Genomic DNA, 18,978 nt, shown 5'->3' with positions numbered 1-18,978 from the left:
GGCACATGTCTTTTAGAAATACCTTTTACGCAAAATTACTTAACTATTTCCTAAATCAAAGTCAATTTCTACACATAGTCTAATCAAGTGAGGTCCATGGATAGGTCATATATATATATATATATATATATATATATATATATATATATATATATATATATATATATATACACCCAATAAGCATGTAATCTACAACTGGTTGACAACATTGCAATATCAGTTGTTTAGAAATGAATACTGTCTAATACTCAATATTGTAGTGACAGTAAGCTAGATAGTATGGATAGTATGCCCTTTCTACTAATGTAGTGCTATTATCGATATTCTATACTTCTGCAATACGAGAAAAAGGGAAAAAAAAAACTAAACATTTTTGGGTTATACAAAATCTGTGATCACTTCATTTCACGACATCACAGAAGGGCGGATAAGCCGCTATCAGTTTTGTGTGGTCTTTCTTACTGTTTCTCTAACCAACCATCAGTCCGCATGGTATTTGATATTTTAATTTTATTTTAAAGTTCGCATGCAGCAATTACATTTTTCTTCTAAAAACTCACCGTTTCTTGTTTTAAATTAATTTTTGCACATTAATACACCATACACCACTTTTAAAACTCTTTACTAATAATTTTCTATACATAGATGGCAGAGCCCTATTCTGGTCACACGATACCGTCAATACATAACACAGGTAAAGGTGGCAGATGACCCAGCCATTTTTGTTAGGATTTTCTTTCAGAGATAAAGCCAATGCTACACAGCTTTCTTTCACACCTTCGCACTCCACATAGTGCTGTCTAGGGCCATGTCTTCCCAGCAGTCGACATCGATGTCTACTGTTCAAAGGTCTCATTTGATGACATCTAGGAAACTGAAGCGAGGCTCACCAGAGTTTTATTTTTCGTGCCTGGAATCATCGTGATGAAAGTTCTTGCATATGTGAGACCACCAGGTAGCCATCCACAGTAATACAATGATGGTCATTGAATTTTACGAAGCTTCAAATCAAATCTGTCATATCATCTGGTAGCCATCCACAGTAATACAATGATGGTCATTGAATTTTACGAAGCTTCAAATCAAATCTGTCATATCACCAGGTAGCTATCCACAGTAATACAATGATGGTCATTGAATTTTACGAAGCTTCAAATCAAATCTGTCATATCACCAGCTAGCCATCCACAGTAATACAATGATGGTCATTGAATTTTATGAAGCTTCAAATCAAATCTTTCATATCACCAGTTAGCCATCCATAGTAATACAATGATGGTCATTGAATTTTACGAAGCTTCTAATCAACTCTGTCATATCACCAGGTAGCCATGCAAGTTTCATCAAGATTGGTCAAACGGTTTTGATTTCTATTCGGGACATACATACGCCTTACTTTCTGCTTTATAGTATAGATAGAAAAGAAGATAAATATTGCAGTATTGAGATATAAGTCAGTAATTGTGCGGTTCTCTCCCGTATATAATCTATATTTTATATTGTGATTTGTAATTACTTGCTAATAAATTTCTAGATCTAGTTTTTAAATCTCATGCTTTTCTTTTCAGTTAAGTCTAATCAAACAAGAAAAATAATTTAAAATATAAAAAAAAAGACAATGATTCCATTGAACAACTGAACATAAAATAAAATATATGATAAATATTAACTTACAAAAGATGTAGATCTAACCGGATGTCGAAGTGATTTAATAGCCTTAGCTCATTGAGCTATCGATGCTAACAATTCGGCCAAGCGGGCATTGCATAATTGAGTAAATCTTTATTGGTACTTTCATCATATAGACATCTAGAACTAGATCTAGTTTTTTATTTATTTAGAACTCTTATGATTTAATCTAGAGCTAGATATACTTCTAGATCTGGAATCTAGACATAATCTATATAATTTTTATATTGTTACGTACAAATATAAACAAAGCTTAGATAATCTATCAATAAACTTTTATATTTAAGTAACAACTCAGTTATCGATACATTACGGCTGACTACACGTGTATTTTACTGTAATTTATAGCAAAATTTAAATATATTTCATTTATTAATTGAAAAAAATTATTACAGTTAAACTAGAGTTTTCTTCGTGTCGCCAACGAGCTAGCAATTCTTTTCTCACCAATATACATCAACTATTACATTTCTAGGAAAATCGTTAGAGCCGTTTTTGAGACTAGCGTCCAAGCTGGTTCCTTGGTTCCATGAAGATCTGACTTTAAAATGGAGAAATATTTGTAGCTAAACAACATCAATTGTTGACGTCATTGTTTTTTTTATTTCTGTAAATGATAGACATTATTATTATTATTATTATAGCTTTTATATAGCGCTACTTCATGCCTATAGCATGCTCAGAGCGCTTTTGGTCCAATCTCATTTATGGACCAGTGGGGGGGAGGGGGTATCTAGGATTTGGTTTTCCGTGCTGCCTTTAGGCTCTCAGTAAACACCTCGAGCCCCCTTCTAGGTAGCTAAGCCAAGCCAAGTTCAAGCGCACTTGGCCTCTTTACCACGCTTCCCACATGATCTATTTAGTTTTAGATCTATATGTGTATATTATAATTTATGAACAACATTATTAAAGTAAACTTTTACATTCCTGAAATTTTTTTGTTTGAAATCACGCTGGAACTGGTTTATTACAATACTTCTTTTCATGTCAGAACTTCACGGAGGGTTGGTGTGTGGGCGGGAAATGGTTGGACTAACATTACTACAGATAGAATTACTAGCTTTAATAGCAGAGATTCTCAAACGTGTACTAGTAACGTCCATCATTTTCAGCAATACGTCTTTTAGCTCACCCTTTTAGTTTGAGATCCACTGAAAAAAATGACACTAAAAAAGTATACCTAACAGAGTAGGTGGATTATATTATATAAAAAAAATTGTATTGTTATACATTTATCCACTCGTGTTAACTTTAATGCAGTAATTAAGCCAAATCGAATACTCAAAGTTTTGTATCGAAATATTCATTTCCACATTAAACATTTAAAGCTAGCTCGATTCTATACATACAATTTGCATGCTACTTATTCTTGTATGCCATGATCTGATAACCTTACACGAAATCAATTCTCAACTCTCCATATCAGGATTCATTGGCTGAGATAAAAATATATCACATTTGTAAAACTTCACGACACAATGTCCTCATATTATATTTTAATTGTCATCATTTTCCCATTCGAAACTTTTCTATTAAAACGCCTATGGAAACAATAGAGTTGTCGCTCTGTCATGTACATTAACATACTGTACGATATTGCGTTCTTTTCAACACGGAACAAGAACGTAATGATAGAGACATTAACTTCCTTTAGTCAAAGTAGCCACTGTGATATTCAAGTACTTATACAATTGAAGGTTCCATAGCCTATAGTCAATAAAATAATATTAGCGAATTTATTGCATTTAGGACTCTAGGATCTATACCCGAACCTGACTTCAGATGCATTTCGGACTCTAGGATCTATAGCCAATTTCAGATTCATCTAGGACTCTAGGATCTAAGACCCGACTTAAGATGCATCTAGAACTCTAGCATCTACAGCCAATGTCAGATGCATCTAGGACTCTAGGTTCTATAATCTCATTCATGATATACATTTACATGGTCTATCTTTATTTTATGTTAGTAACTTGTACTGGGTCTACACTTTAACATCCGTGAACATTACCTTGTCTAACCAATTCCATGACAACATTGTTTACCAGTACACCCGCTTACCAGTTCATTCTTTTACTTGTTCACCCTCTTAAACACAAACACTCAGATTGCTGAAATTTACTTTTGTTTTAAATAAAAAGTCAGAAACTGAGCCACTATTTAGAATCGTGTTTTGAAGCACTTCTTATAACAATGTTCAAATTTATTTCCTGGTCATCTCTTGTATTTAATCTTTGTTTTAAGTCTTTACACACTGAGAATGTTTGAAGATTTATTAAGATTGATACATTTGTCATATGTTATAATAGACAACAATAACAACAAAATAAACAACTTGACGAAGAATTTCGAGATCTTTCTCAAATAAAATTAAGTCTCTAAATTACCCAGAAAGTGTCCTTTTATGTGGTATCTCATTTTGAAGTAAATTTCAAAAGGGTTAAACCTTTTTCATTGCAACTATCGTTATGTCTGGTGCACTGTGCATATTTAGAATAAATATATTAAAAGGTCGTATACAAATACATTTACCATACATTTACCATATCTTATCTTATCTTATATAATACAGACGTTACTTCAAAAAAGAAGATACTTACTTACCATACTTACTAGGTGTTTGACTTTCTCCAAATTCTGGGTTTCAAAACTAATTTAATTGATAATAGTAATAATATTGATAATAATAATAATATTGATGAGAAAGCGATTGAATGTAAGGGGAGAAGTTTTTTGGCTACATGATGTCCGCATATCAGCTCTACATTTATTTTGTCAGGAGTTTATTGACTCATAGACCAGGTTTTGTCAGCTTGCTTATATCTGTCACGAATCGAGTCTGTGACCTATTTCGACCAGTTTCTAGAAGCTCGAGTTCAAACCAGTGCAAGTGTCCAGCGTAAACAAGTTAATTTTAGGTATCCAATCAAAGAAAGGGGTTAAGAAAAAAATAGCACACGTCAGCTTCTAGAAGGTCAAAGTTACTTAAATAATTAGAGGAGAAGTTTCCATGATTCTGGAATGTACGATTAAGAAAGGTATAAATTAAGGAAAAGTCAGTTAGACGGGGTCCTCGCATAGTAGTAGTTTTTGTAGAGCGATGGTCCTCGCTCAGTTCTTGATTAGTAATAAGTTTTGTGATATTAGCGGGTCCATTAAGTAAAGCTTTAGTAGTTGAAGTTGAAGTTATACTAAGTGAAGTTTTATGTATCTTTAAGTTTTATTTATGAAGTGTCAAGTTGTTATTGAATTAAGAAGTTAATTTGATGTGAAAGTTGAAGAAGTTATTAAAGAAATTTGAAGAAAATACAGAGAGATGTTTCTTTCTTCATTTCATTGAATTGTCAAGTTTGATAATATAATCCCTGGCAAGTGTGATCATCACAATATCTTCCCAATATGATAGATCTGGTCCATAACAATAAAATAAACGGAATTTTCATTTTTAGGAAACATTTCTTCAAAGTACACTACCTGTAAAGTATTTGTGAAAATAGAGAGCTAGCGTTAACTGTAAAAAAAATGTTTTTTTATTAGAACTAAAAAGTCAGGGACACTCTATATCAAAGTAACACTTCATGTGATAGTAACAAATAATGTGACGTTACTTACTTAGACTTAGGTCCTATAGCGCCGTTCTGCGCATTGGGCGGCAAGCTGTCTCCATAAAGATCTGTCATTGGCAATGTATTGGCTTCCATGTTATCTCAAGTCTTGATGTGCGTAATTCATTTTGACGTAGAACATGTCCCGCAAACCTCATGCGACGTTCTGTCACAACCTCACTAAATGTTCGACTCCCGTTTCGGCATAGGATTTCCTTGTTTGAGACCCGATCTGTGTAACTGACTCCCAAAATCCGTCTCAGCCATTTTTGTTGAGCCACATTTAGTCTTTTCTCAATTTAGACAGATGACTTACATGTCTCACATGTATATGTAGCAGTTGGAATGACGATTGTGTTGAGAAGGTGTGTTTTTGTCTCGAGTCCAATGGCTGGGCTTGTCCAAATAGGCTGCAGCCTTTGGAAAGTGCTCCCTGCCTTTCCTATTTGTTATGATGTATGTGAACTTGTCTAGTTCTTCAAGCTTTGACTCGCCAAGTCTGATGAGGGCAACCCTTTGCCTTATATCCCACTCGCATAATTTTAGTCTTATCCAAGTTTATGCGGAGGCCAATTTTGGGTGCCTCTCTGTCTAGGCTCTCCGTCATTTCTTGAATGCATTTATTTGTAGCCCCGAGTAGTGCAACATCATCAGCAAAGTCCAAGTCCGTCAATCGGAGTTGTTTACTCCATGGAATACCAAAGGCAGTCTGGTTCATGATGTAATGTGACGTTAACCACGACATAAACAATTACTGCGAGATTGACTTTATAGCCATGTCACTTACTGTGATAATGACACTGTTGACAGTGACGCAACAATTCTTTGTCGAAGGACGTCAATTTGCAAGACGTCCAGCTTGTTATCATGGGTGAACAATGAGCAAGGGGAAAAGACGTTATTAGTTTTGTGTGAAATGTCTGTCCATGTGTCCGTCAGTCCCGTTGAGATCTCGTAAACTAGAAAAGATAATATTTTAGTATATTTAAAGTTCTGATACCACGGCTACTTTTTCTTTTCTAAAAGCGAAAAATCTAATTTTTTAAATCAATTATGAAAGAGGTCTTTTCATAAAAAATACACCACTTTTACTTACGACCTTATCGGAAACTCATAAGCTAAGAAGAAAAGCCTAATGGCACTCGGACCACTTGGCTCATGACAATGTAATAATCTGCAAAAATGAGTTTCTTATCATTACAGAAACAGGCGTCCTATAAGATATTTGAATGGTAAAGTGCCCATTCATTTCAAGTCTTTAGACACTAGGGATTTTAGAGGAATATTTTAATCTTAAGATTGACACATTTGCCAGACATAACATAGGAGACTACAACACAATAAACATATTGATTAAGATCCATAAGGTCGTTCTTACTAAATGTTTTACATTATATAAAAAAAACGTTGTTTCTAAAAACGATTTCTTCCAACATCCCGAATGTTTCTAATTGATCTATGCCCCATTGTGGTTTAAAAATGTCATCAGGATTGACAAATATTCATTTTAACTCTCAGTCTGAAAGCATGAAATCTTCGTAGTTAGAATAAGCATATATAAAAAGGTTACATGAAACCTGATTCGCTATACTTGCTATGTGCAAATTTTCGTTTTTTAATTTTCGTTTTTGTAGCATTCAGTAATTTTAAAATCTAATTGACATCAATGATCGTTCACTATCGCTACTTTGACATTTGTTTATAAGATTTATCGAATTTAGAATAAAAAACGACAAGAAATAATGAGTGAAATTTATTTTGAAATCAAAGGAATGTATTCAATGCCATTATTTATTCAATTCCTACTATATCTAGTAGCTTGCAATCTTTTCTTTAATGGATGGAACAACTTTAGGAAAAGATGACTGGAAACTATTTTTAAATTTCGAAAACTGCTCAATAGATTTTCCTTGAAGTTTGCATATCTGGGTATAGGTTTGGAAAAACATTCGCTTGCTTTTTGGTCACACAGTAAAAAATAATTCTGTAGTCGCCTCGAACTTAAATATGGTTGAAGTTTTTTTTAAACAAATGAAAGAGAAAAACAACAACATTGCGTTACACAACTTGAGCGGAAGTTATCGCCCTGTCATAAATATATCTTTGAAATTGAATAAGGAGTTCTATAAATATATAAACGTACATGAGTACAGCGACTTGTGTATGTGGAATGAATGTAATGTACTTTGTAAAAATATAACTATAAAGCATAAACATTACAGGAAATTAATAGAAAAGTAGGCATAAGTCTGTATTAAAAAGTATGTAACTTTAAATTTACAAAGTTTGAGATACAAAAGAATGTTTATCATATGAGCTTTAATAAAAAAAAAAACAGTCCATAATCACGTAAACACTTTAGTTGCTCCTTCTTAATTTGTTTGAAAACGATATTTTCTGTCTTCTCGCGATAAAGAATACACAGTTCAAGTAAAATACATTTTTCTTTGTCATTTGTCAAATCAATGTATACTTTCAATGTAGATGTTGTAACATTGCTTTCAATATTATGTTTAAAAAAATCCAGGTTTATAGAGGTTTCTCAGTCATTCCACTAGTTTATCATACCTTCTGACAGATGACATCTTGTTATGTTTGTTAATAAGTAAAATTGTAATGATAACTTATGTTTGCCGAAAAACGTTCCTAGCCACAATCTGACTTTGAAGTTAAACAGAAACTAAAGTATCATTTAGCATTGCCAAACACGTTACATTGGAGTTTAATTGATAGGTGATTTAATTATGTACATCAAAAATGAGTCATGACAGTTTAACTTTTTTCAATCGTGTTAATTAAAAAAAAAGATTTAAAAAGTATTTAAAAAAACATTTTTTTTTAAAATTTGATTAGAAGAATTTTTTATATTACATTTTCGTATTGATATTGTTAATTTTAAATACAAGCATTTCATGTTACATAAGGCAGTGAACAACAGAAAAATACAGTGTTATATAAAACAAAATTGTAAATTTTATTCGTATTTTAAAAAATCTATTATAGTTCTCAAATACAATTGAATATATGTCTAAAAATGTAAGACAACATCAATTGAACGCATGGTATAAGCACAAGCAAGCATATAAGCGGAAAGTTCAATAAACAATGTCAGATCTTAGTTTGTATAACACTTATAACACCACAACTATTGAAAAGTCTAGTCATACACTAATCACTCTCTACACATTTCAAATATTTCAAGTTGCTGTAAGTATTTGTGCCTATGGAACTCTCTCGGCCTGCGTGGTTCTAACAAATATTATCAACTTGATCATTTTTGTAAAGCTCTCACTAAAAGACACTATGACTCTCAGTCTGTTTGTCTTATCAATAAAAGACTTTAGCGTCTCACTCTTACAACTATCGATGTCATTAATCTATATGATTGATTTTATCCTGCCAGTTCAAAAGGCCTATGTGCTCTTTCGTACCTCCATCTAGGGTGGTCTACTTACGCAGGATACCTTATATCCTACTGGATTACAACCATGATACCAGTGGAAAGATGTATCTGTGTGGTCTTTACGGTAACAGAATTTTCTACGAGATCTCGGTGCCTGTTTGTGATTATCTGTATCTATTTAATACACATAGCAGCGGTGTTGCCTGTTTATATCACAGAGCCAATGCAGCGGGTACGAATAATTGCAGAGGATGCAGACCCCAACGCAACATCAGCTGCTCAATTTTACTATACGGCCACGTTGACTGACTATTTTCTACGAAGTTTCTAGATTCTAGACCTTGTCGCTGGCATGATTTTATTTCTGTCATCGCAAGCGATACTCACTGTATGCTCTTTGTGGATGACCTACTCACTAAAGGCGTCATCAAAAGTACGAACGTATTGCAAAGTACCAAAAACATATCTAGAGGCACCTACTCTGAAAGGATCTCAGCTGACTATGCATGAAAGAAGACTTATCAAACTAGTCTTATCTTTGACAGGCCTACAGATATTTTGCAACCTTCCAAGGCTGGCAGTGACAATACTTTACAATGTTATGGATGGAGTCAGCGCTAAGGATGAGAAATACCTGAATTTCCTCATCTGGACTTCAGCCTCGTTTTTTAACCAGATCTACTGCACTGCAAACACTTTCTGTTACTATTTTCTTAATTCTAAACATAGACACATGTTTCAACAGATTATTAGTAGCATTGAAAATAAAGAAAACGTTTAGTTTGGAAAGGATCAGTGGCTTATCAAGGGATTTGGGGAGGGGGAGCGTCGGCCTCTTTAGGAGTCCCTGCGTTTTGACATTCGACATCATCTTATGAGATAATGTTCTAAATAAATATGTAAGCCTAATGTGTGGAATACATTCAAAACAGTTACTAAATTACATAACAACAGCAACATTAGAAAGAAAACATGGCATTGTCTTAATATTCAATGTAAGCACAAATTTAGACATTCAATTAGAGGACTTTCTGAAGTGGGGGCAAGAATGGTTTTCAAATTTGAGCCCACTGTCCTACCGAAAGAAATGAAGAAGGTTAAAACTGTTATAACCCTAGTGGCGGACTGAAAGGGTTAATGTGTGTGCGACATACTGACAAACACGACTCAGGCAAATCAAACAGGTCAAGGGCTATAGGGTTATACATTGGGTTAAAAATTATTGTAACTTTAAAAGTACAAAAATGCATTTTATTAATTAGTGTTTAATTGTTTTAATAAAATTTAAAAGCAAAATATATAACATTTGCATGCATAAAAGAATTCGTTATTTTGCTAAATATTATATAAGTATTTGTATCCTAAAAATGTGCAAACGATTAAAATGATTTTTACTTTAAGAAAAACAACACATAACAAAAAGAGGTATTCATGCATATAAGTATGCTCATTTAGAATTATTTCCCATATAAAAATAAAACAGCTTCTATCTCCAAACGACATATCTTAAGAAAAAAAAAATTGGCCTGGAGCATTTGCAGCAATAAAAGTAGACTGATACTTCTAGAAACAAAACTCAAGTGAAGAACGTGAAAAAAAGTTATACAGTTTCAAAAAGTTGTTCAGTTACACCTGAGACGTACTGGGAATCCTATCAACTGGTAGGTAGATATCACCATCAACATCGCGTAAAATCTGTAACGATGTATAAAAAAAAGGACTAGAATGTCAACAAAACTCTAAATATTGTAAGAAAAGGATGAATATATTATCGAGGCATTTATTAAAACTCACTTTGTTAAATGTTTGCAAATATATAAACTATGAATAAGTTTACAACAAAATACTTATAAAAGCAACTATAAGTATAAATTATCTACTTTATATTAATAAATATAAATTCAGACTGAAAGTTTTTCTACTGTTGTTAGTGTTGACATACTAATGAATTTAATTACACGTCGACATTATTATTCGTCATTTGAAATTGTCATGCACGGTTGTGCATCGCACTTGTAACCTTAAGGCCAGTAAAAGCGAACAAGAGCTCCCTCTTACAGACCTGAATGAACGGTGCACACCTCGCATACGCCATTCTGTCTGACAGGGGGTGAGACTCGAGGTTAAACTCAAAGTTTAGTTTTGCGTTTATTTCCGGTGGACACTCCAGACTCGCGAACTACAGACGCGGCCGAATGCCGTACCACAGGAGTCTTCGTCATTTTCCTTTGATCTACCTTTCTAACCGATCGGGACACGCCAATTAAGTTACGTTCAGGCGGCGTCCCTCACGAGGCCTTTACATAAATGGCGTGTCCCGCACAGTTAGCCTGGTAGATCACCTGGAGATTCACCTCTAAATTGTATAGACATAAGCGGTTCGACTATTTCTGACAACCATGAATAGCCATGAATAAGAAGAGCCACTAGATGAATAAATAGACTCACTGACAATTTTCGTATCTCATCTCACTAAACATATGGACGTTAATTCAAAACAAAAATACGCCCTATCGTAACATGCATATTAAATAATTCATTGATATACTTTCAAATTTAATCCCATACAACTTAATGCTTTGTGACACCCTCAGTTCGGAAATCGAGATTTTTACCTATCTACCATACCCCCTAAACATTCAATTATCTAATACCATGTAGTAATATCGTGTTGTCTAGTCAAGTGGGCTAATAGCAAGTTCCAGTGTGAATGAACAGATTAATAGGTCACATTATGCATTTGTAGATGATCACATTTTCCCGAAAGACCTTGATATTTATGTAGACAAATAGATGAATTAAAAAAAAGTAAGATGGTTCAAGAAAAGTTAGAAATATAGAAAGGTGTTTTTGGAAAGAAATGAAACGAAAGCGAGGCCAGTGGTCATACTTCGTTGGTCAGTAGTTCAGATCGTCGGTATTTTCACCGTGCTTCATTTAATTAACAATAATATCATACATCATTTGTACAATTGCTTTATGTTTTATGTCAATTTCTTTGTCGCTAAATTATTTGTTTTATTGAATTTATTTTGTAGATATTTTGGGCACCGAGGCCAATATCTATTGGATACTGCTTGATCGTCTTATATGGGGACTCGTGTTTGAATTTCTTCTCGTGCAATGTTGTCATGGAAACATTCTCCCAGATACCACCCACCTCTCTGGTCCATTGAGAGCCCTGTGCATGCTATAAGCATAAAATGTGCGCTACATAAATTCAATTTAAAAAAATATATATGGTGATTGGAGAGAATACTAACTTTAGAAGCATGTGGAGACAATTGTTGATGGTCTGTGCGTTGATAAGCATAGATGTTAATGATGTTTGTGAGTTCGTGTTACTCAACCAACAGCGTGAACAAAGAAGATAAATTGAATAACTACAGCAACACTTTAATGTAGAATAATGGGCACAGTCCTTGTCGTCTGTAACTTGGGGTCGTGCTGCTTTCTTGTCCGTTACTACTCAATTTCTGTTCCTACTTTCTAATTACTCGTTACGTCACTACGGAAAAACCCGATTAAACTCAACTGCTACGCGTCTTGTGTCATTACACAATTACTTTCCCAAACGTGGAAAGCAAAAAAAAAATAATATGCTAATTTGTAGTACTAATATAAACATTATTTATCATTGTTCATAATGTAATTTTTTTTATTTTGCAAAACTTACATAGCATTTCATTTTATAGTTTTGAGTAGACCATTACTATTAATGTAAACCTTTTTCTACCCTCTCGACTAAACATTTTTTTTCACATGCGAAGTAGGGAGATTTGTTTTGTGTATGCTGGAGGTCGTAAAATGACCCATAAAGTGTGCTGCTGTGATAAGGAACGTAAGTGATAATACATGATCTCTCGACTGAGGATTGTTTTTCTTGTTGTGTTAGTGAATCGGGATGTGTCAATTTCTTATGGAGAAATGTAAAAGTATTTTTATCGGGAATATTTACGGATTATAATTAGGTTGTATTTCTGCAATTAGAGATGCATCGGCAAACAGACATTAAAAGGATTAAAATAATAATGGATTATTAGTTAGTTAAATTTATGTGTATATTTTATACACATGTGTACCATATGTCTCGAAATGTCTTTTTTTTATTTGAACTTACTTTAAGGATTTCTGACGCCTCGGTTCTTTTAGACGGATCAGCACATAACGTGTTCTGAAGTAGATTCTTCATCCTAGTTGACAGACTTCGTCCAGTTTCTGGAGGTATCCCATTTCCAATGGTAATAACTACTGATGGCAGGTACTTCTCATAAGCATATGGACATGCTGCTGTCAACATTTCCACTATAGTGCAACCAAGACTCCTAGATAAATATGTGTTTTATACATTAGCGGTAAAGTGAGAAATCCAGACATACTATTTTTAAATGTTTTTGGGCGACTTCAATTAAACGACTTTAATTTTGTTTTCTAGATACAATTTAAAATTGTCTAGATTTAGCACCTTGTCAGTATGAATTGACTAGATCTACGCTAGGAAAAGTAGAAATTTCTTATCTTGAAAAAGGGATCAAGATACAAATATACATGTGTATGTCTCAGCAGTGGCGTTTCTAGGCAGGTTCGGGGGTTGCGGTCCATACCAGTGATACCCATCAAGGGGCTGACACCATAGTGGAAAAGAATTGTACTTTGGAAAAACCAGACAACTTAGACGAAAATGAGTGATTAGTTAGAAACCCAAACATATTTTGATCTATATATTTTAATTTATTTTATTTTTTGGTAGGCCTGCAAATGTCCAAAATGCTAAGTGTTGAAAATCGGGATTCAAAGGTCGTCTTTAGTTTAAAGACTAAAATTCAGTTGTATTTATGAGGCATATTTAGTACACTGTTTTAGACCTTTCAAAGTCGGTTGTATTTGCATTACAATTTTTAATACTTTTATTATTAATCAAGTAAAAAAGGCATTATTGCAAAAACTAAAAAAAATATCATAACTAGAACCTTTCCAATTAACTAAAAGATCGATTCAATTAAAAAAAAAAGACTTTTCAACGCGTCTTCAACAACGCACTATTAAAAAGACTTCTACCTTCTTATGTCAGAATTGATAAATTTCTCTCGACTGACGTACTATTGTACTATCATTGGCCTCCTTCAGTCGTAGAACGACTATGGTTCATCTCGCACACTTCCTCTTGTGGCTGCGGAGCCCTATTTTGGGGAGACACTCCCGTCCATAAATATTGCAGGTTAAGGTGGTTTTCGTTTCAGTGGCAGAGGAGCTGGCCATTTTTCGCATTGTCCGTTTTTCTTCCAGAGCTGAGGCACATGTTCTTTCACTGTCCATAGCTTCCTTGGTCACTGTCTCTCTCCATCTGATGCGGTCTAGAGCTATGTCTTACCAACGGTCAGTATTAAGGTTCACTGATTTAATGTCTCGTTATATTATATCTATGTAACGGAAGTGGGGGTGACCAGTTTTTCTTGAGCCAGTCTCGAGTTGTCCGTAGAGGATAACTTTCGGGATGCGTTTATCCTCCATCCGGCGAACATGTCCAAGCCAGCGATGTTGCGTTGTCTGAAGGCTGTAAAGATGCTGGGAATACCTGTTCGTGCAAGGATCTCAGTATTGCACACTTTTCTTTTCATGTGGTTTTCAAGATCCTACGATGACATCCCAAATGGAATGAGTTTAGTTTTCTTTTTTGCTTTGCGTAGGTGGTCCATGATTCACTACCATACAGAAGTTTACTCATAACGCATGCCTTGTCAACTTCCGTATTGGTCACTGTAATGAGCTTCTGGTTTTCCCAAACTCTTGACCTGAGTCTAGTCTGAGGATGGAGGGTTGTGCTGGAGCTGGTGGTCCCATAATATGTATTTTCTTCGTGCTAATAGTTAAGCCTTATTCTTTAAAGGCCTGAGAAAAGTGGGACATTAGTAACTGAAGTTCCTCTTATGATTGTGCCACTACCGCTGCGTCGTCCGCGAAGAGCAAATCTCTTATGAGGGTTGTTCTGGTTCTAGTTTTGGCCCTCAGTCTAGCAATATTCAGAATTTCGCCGTCAAATCTGGAATGCAGTTATATGCCTTTGGTGCATTTATCAATGCGTGATGGATGAGCATTGAAAAGAGTATACCAATGAGGGTTGGGGCCAGGACACAACCTTGTTTGACTCCGCTGTTTATATTTTAAAATTTCGGAGCAGGCGCCGTTGAACTGTACTGTACCCATCATATTTTGGTGGAAAGAGACAATAATATTTAGCAGCTTGTGTGGACAGCCTATTAACTCTAATATTTAAAAGAGGCCTTCTCTGCTGACTAGATCAGAGGCCTTTGTCAAGTCGATGCATGCGATGTACAAAGCCATTCTTTGTTTCCGCACTTTCCCTGTCAATTATGGATTTCCTTGAGCGAAAGCCGCACTGTGATTCTGGATAGACTCGATCAGCAAGTTTTTGAAGCCTGGGAAGTATCACTGGAGCAAAGACTTTGCCTACAGTACTTAGGAGGGAGATTCCTCTGTAATTGTAGCAGTTGCTTCTGTCACCTTTGTTCTTGTCATGGTAATGATGTTTGCATCCCTCAGATCCTGTGGTACAGCACCTTCTTGCCAACATTTGCAAATCAGCTCGTGTGGAGGTGTAAAATGTAACAGTTAAGTGGGAGTGATGGTACTATCGACGATAACAGAACATGCCTGTTACAGGTATCATTTTACATTTGTGTAACGAGATTGGAAAATATTTGGAGACTGTTGTTTGGAATCTGGGGCACCCTGAGCACCGGGTGACAACCACCCTAGAGACGCCACTGTGTCTCAGTTTTATGTTTTACTTTTAAATTATCTCAATCAATCACTCAATCAATCTTATTTTCAATAAATGTGTCTATTTAACTATGTATGCATGTATGTATGTATGTATATAGATATGTGTATATGTATGTATGTATGTATGTATGTATGTATGTCTGTATGTATGTATGTATGTATGTATGTATGTATGTATGTATGTATGTATGTATGTATGTATGTATGTATGTATGTATGTATGTATGCATGCATGCATGCATGCATGTATGTATGTATGTATGTATGTATGTATGTATGTTTGTATGTATGTATGTATGTATGTATGTATGTATGTATGTATGTATGTATGTATGTATGTATGTATGTATGTATGTATGTATCTATCTATCTATCTATCTATCTATCTATCTATCTATCTATCTATCTATCTATCTATCTATCTATCTATCTATCTATTTATTTATGTATCTATCTATCTATCTATCTATCTATCTATTTATCCAATAATTAACATTTATATCATTTTTTAATCAATAAATCAATTTGTTAATCATTCAATCAATAGATCGATCTTTCATTAAAATATATATCTATCTATATGAATATCAATCAACCAATCACTATCTTTGTAATAACCAATCAATCAATCATCTTTATAACTATATATCTACTTATTATTTATTTCAATCAATCAATCGATCAATCAATCTGTCTATCTATCTATCTGTCTATCTAATTATCTATCTATGTATCTAATCTATAGATTAAAATAAGAAGTGCACAGGATAGTGGCTACGGCGTCGGCTTCGGCTAAATATTCGGCAATTTTTCACTACTCGGCGATATTCGGCTTCGGTCAAATATAACTGCCGATTAGTTGATCGGATAATAAAAACTACACCGTAGTAAGTTCCTATATTTCTATTAATCTTGTTAGGTGCCTCCGCGCTAAGTATTTTCCAGATAAGACAAACATTTAAACAACGAAATAACGCAATAAAAACGTCAACAGTATAAGGGTAGTCGACGCTGATGTCGAAGTTTAATACTTAATAAAGGGGACAGTCGAATGTCGTCAAACTAAATCTCTTTGTCAATAAAAACACGCCAATATTCATAGTGTGGACATGATTCAACTATGTAAGTTCTAAAATACATTAACGTCTATATTTCAAATAAAAGAATATTTTTTTAAAACTATTACATGCAGCATCGTTTATTACAAAGAGAAAGCGTGTTCATCTAAATAGAAATAAATCTTAACAATTTAAATTCGCATTACATTCATAGCAATGATTTCTGGCATATTTTAAAATTGTGTCTTGACCTTTCGTTAACGTGTAATATTCCTTAACTATGTCATGCTGACCTCTGTAACTAGTGTACGTGTATAATTCATCTACATGCTTGACTGACCATGCCAATGTGTTATCTTTTTTTGCCTGACAACTAAACACTATGCTTATACACATTAACTAAACACACTGCAATAGGACTACATGTATAGGCCCGCTGTCTATCTGACCAGGTTGTTAAAATCTGAAGAGGATGTGGATGAGTTTTTTATCTTCTCTATTTGCTTTTCTTAATGCTCTTAAATCTATATAATTGTAGATTTAAACCTAGATCTCAATTATAGACCGTCATCAAAGGTGCATGCTATAAATAGGTTAATAAAATATCGTTTACCGCAAATGAATTAATCTAAAACAATGAATATTGACTAGTTCAATATATATTTACGTATTTTACATTGACCATACCACACCTCTTTACAGTTGGTAGACTCGTGCTGCACAGATTAGTTCGTGATAGGCCTATCTGTTTATTAATATTGTTGAGCTTTAATTCATCAATCATTAACAGAGTTTAAAGTAATACGGTATATACATAAAAGGAAAACAATCATTTCGAATATAAGTATGTTATTTAACAGTTTTGCAAAATGCTCAGCCACACAAGACATGTACGTATTCAGTTCCGGCGCCGGCCGAATATCATATTTTACTAACCGGCAGTATAAGATCCGGCCAAATATATTATATATATATATATATATATATATATATATATATATATATATATATATATATATATATATATATATATATATATAAATATCCGGTGCACCCCTAATTAAAATGTATAGTCAGACCAATGTTATTGAGGTGTCGCAGGAATTCGAAAGCAGAGTATGCTACTGAGACACTTTAAAACAATAAACTTAATAAACATGAACACAAATGTTGGAGCATGGAACGTGCGAGCTCTCTATTTACTGGCCAAACTAAAGGACGTCAATCAAGATCTTCAAAGATATCAATGGGACATTCTCGGCCTCTCAGATATCAGATGGATAGGCTGTGATAAACTACAACAGAAGAAGGTTACAAGTTCTGGTACACTGTTGACAAAAGGAACCATCAACACGGTGTTGTTTTTATAGTTCACTAAGTGAAAGCCATTGACATTATAAACTGTTAAAAGAAGGATAATAGAAATTCGTGTAGGGCATAGACCTCTCAATAATAATTATCCAAGAGTATGCCCCAACGCCCGATTTTTAATTCGAGGTATTAGAGAGCGTCTACAATGTAATAGACGACGGCATCAAGGAATGTCAGGATAGAGAGAATACATTGGAGCGATGAGCAGGAACTACTGGGTGTTTTAGACGACCGAATTATGGAGCTTGTAGATTCTTTCAGCAGCTTTAAACTCACCTTATTCCCTCACAAACCATTCAAAAAAATTTCTTGGCACGCACCACATAACACAACGCAAAGCCAGATTGACATCTATTGTTTCCATCAACGATTAAATTAAGCTTCAACAAAGCCAAAACCAGAACTTTATCTCTAGCTGACATAAGCAGTGGCCATGACATGGTGAAATTAAAGAAGAATCGCAATCCTACGAACCCAAGCATTAAATACGACATTGAAAAATTTAAAGACCCAAACAATGATGAATTGTTTGAGGCCACCGTGGGAGGGAAATTAATGTTTGCAGCTTTCAACCTCGTTCACGAGGACATTGACTCTATGATACTATCAGAACAGTATTAAACGGGTTGGCCTGTGAGGTCTTAGGGAAAAAGCGAATTCCAAATTAAGCCACGGTTCACAAAAACAACCTTGATTTATGTGATGCAAGAAAAGAAAAACTAAAAAAAAATTTGATTCCTTTTCTTTCAGAAGAATACAGTTTAACCAACAAAGAAATACGCATAAAAATGAATTCGACAAAAGAAAAATAGACAGTAGAACAGTTCACTACAATTAATATTACCTTGAAAGTTGGCAATAGCAAGAAAACATCAAGCACCAACACAAGACAAGCTCGAACCACAGGGATTGAAATCCACGATGGAACTCTTCTAATTGAAGAAGCAGATATGCTTAGAAAATAGATAAAATATTGCACACATCTGTATAACTTCAAGGAAAATCCGATTCAAGAGTCAGGCGTAGGGGAAGCGATAAGGCTGAAAGA

The 18,978-nt window shown here is 34.3% G+C and overlaps 1 protein-coding gene across 1 annotated transcript in view; it reads right to left on the bottom strand.

Moving 5' to 3' along the window:
* Positions 1-7,034: 7,034 nt before the first annotated feature.
* Positions 7,035-18,978, bottom strand: part of LOC129923958 (uncharacterized) — a 40,481-nt gene continuing 28,537 nt past the window's right edge. The window contains exons 7-8 of the mRNA XM_056017326.1: positions 12,818-13,022; positions 7,035-10,392 (exon numbers count right to left, since the gene is read on the bottom strand). Of these exons, the coding sequence (XP_055873301.1) occupies positions 10,324-10,392; positions 12,818-13,022 (274 nt within the window). The 3' untranslated portion in view covers positions 7,035-10,323. The remainder of the gene's footprint in view (positions 10,393-12,817; positions 13,023-18,978) is intronic.

This window comes from Biomphalaria glabrata, chromosome 18 (genome assembly GCF_947242115.1).
Source record: "Biomphalaria glabrata chromosome 18, xgBioGlab47.1, whole genome shotgun sequence".
NCBI lineage: Eukaryota > Metazoa > Mollusca > Gastropoda > Planorbidae > Biomphalaria > Biomphalaria glabrata.
This window is presented reverse-complemented; position numbering and strand designations above follow the sequence as displayed.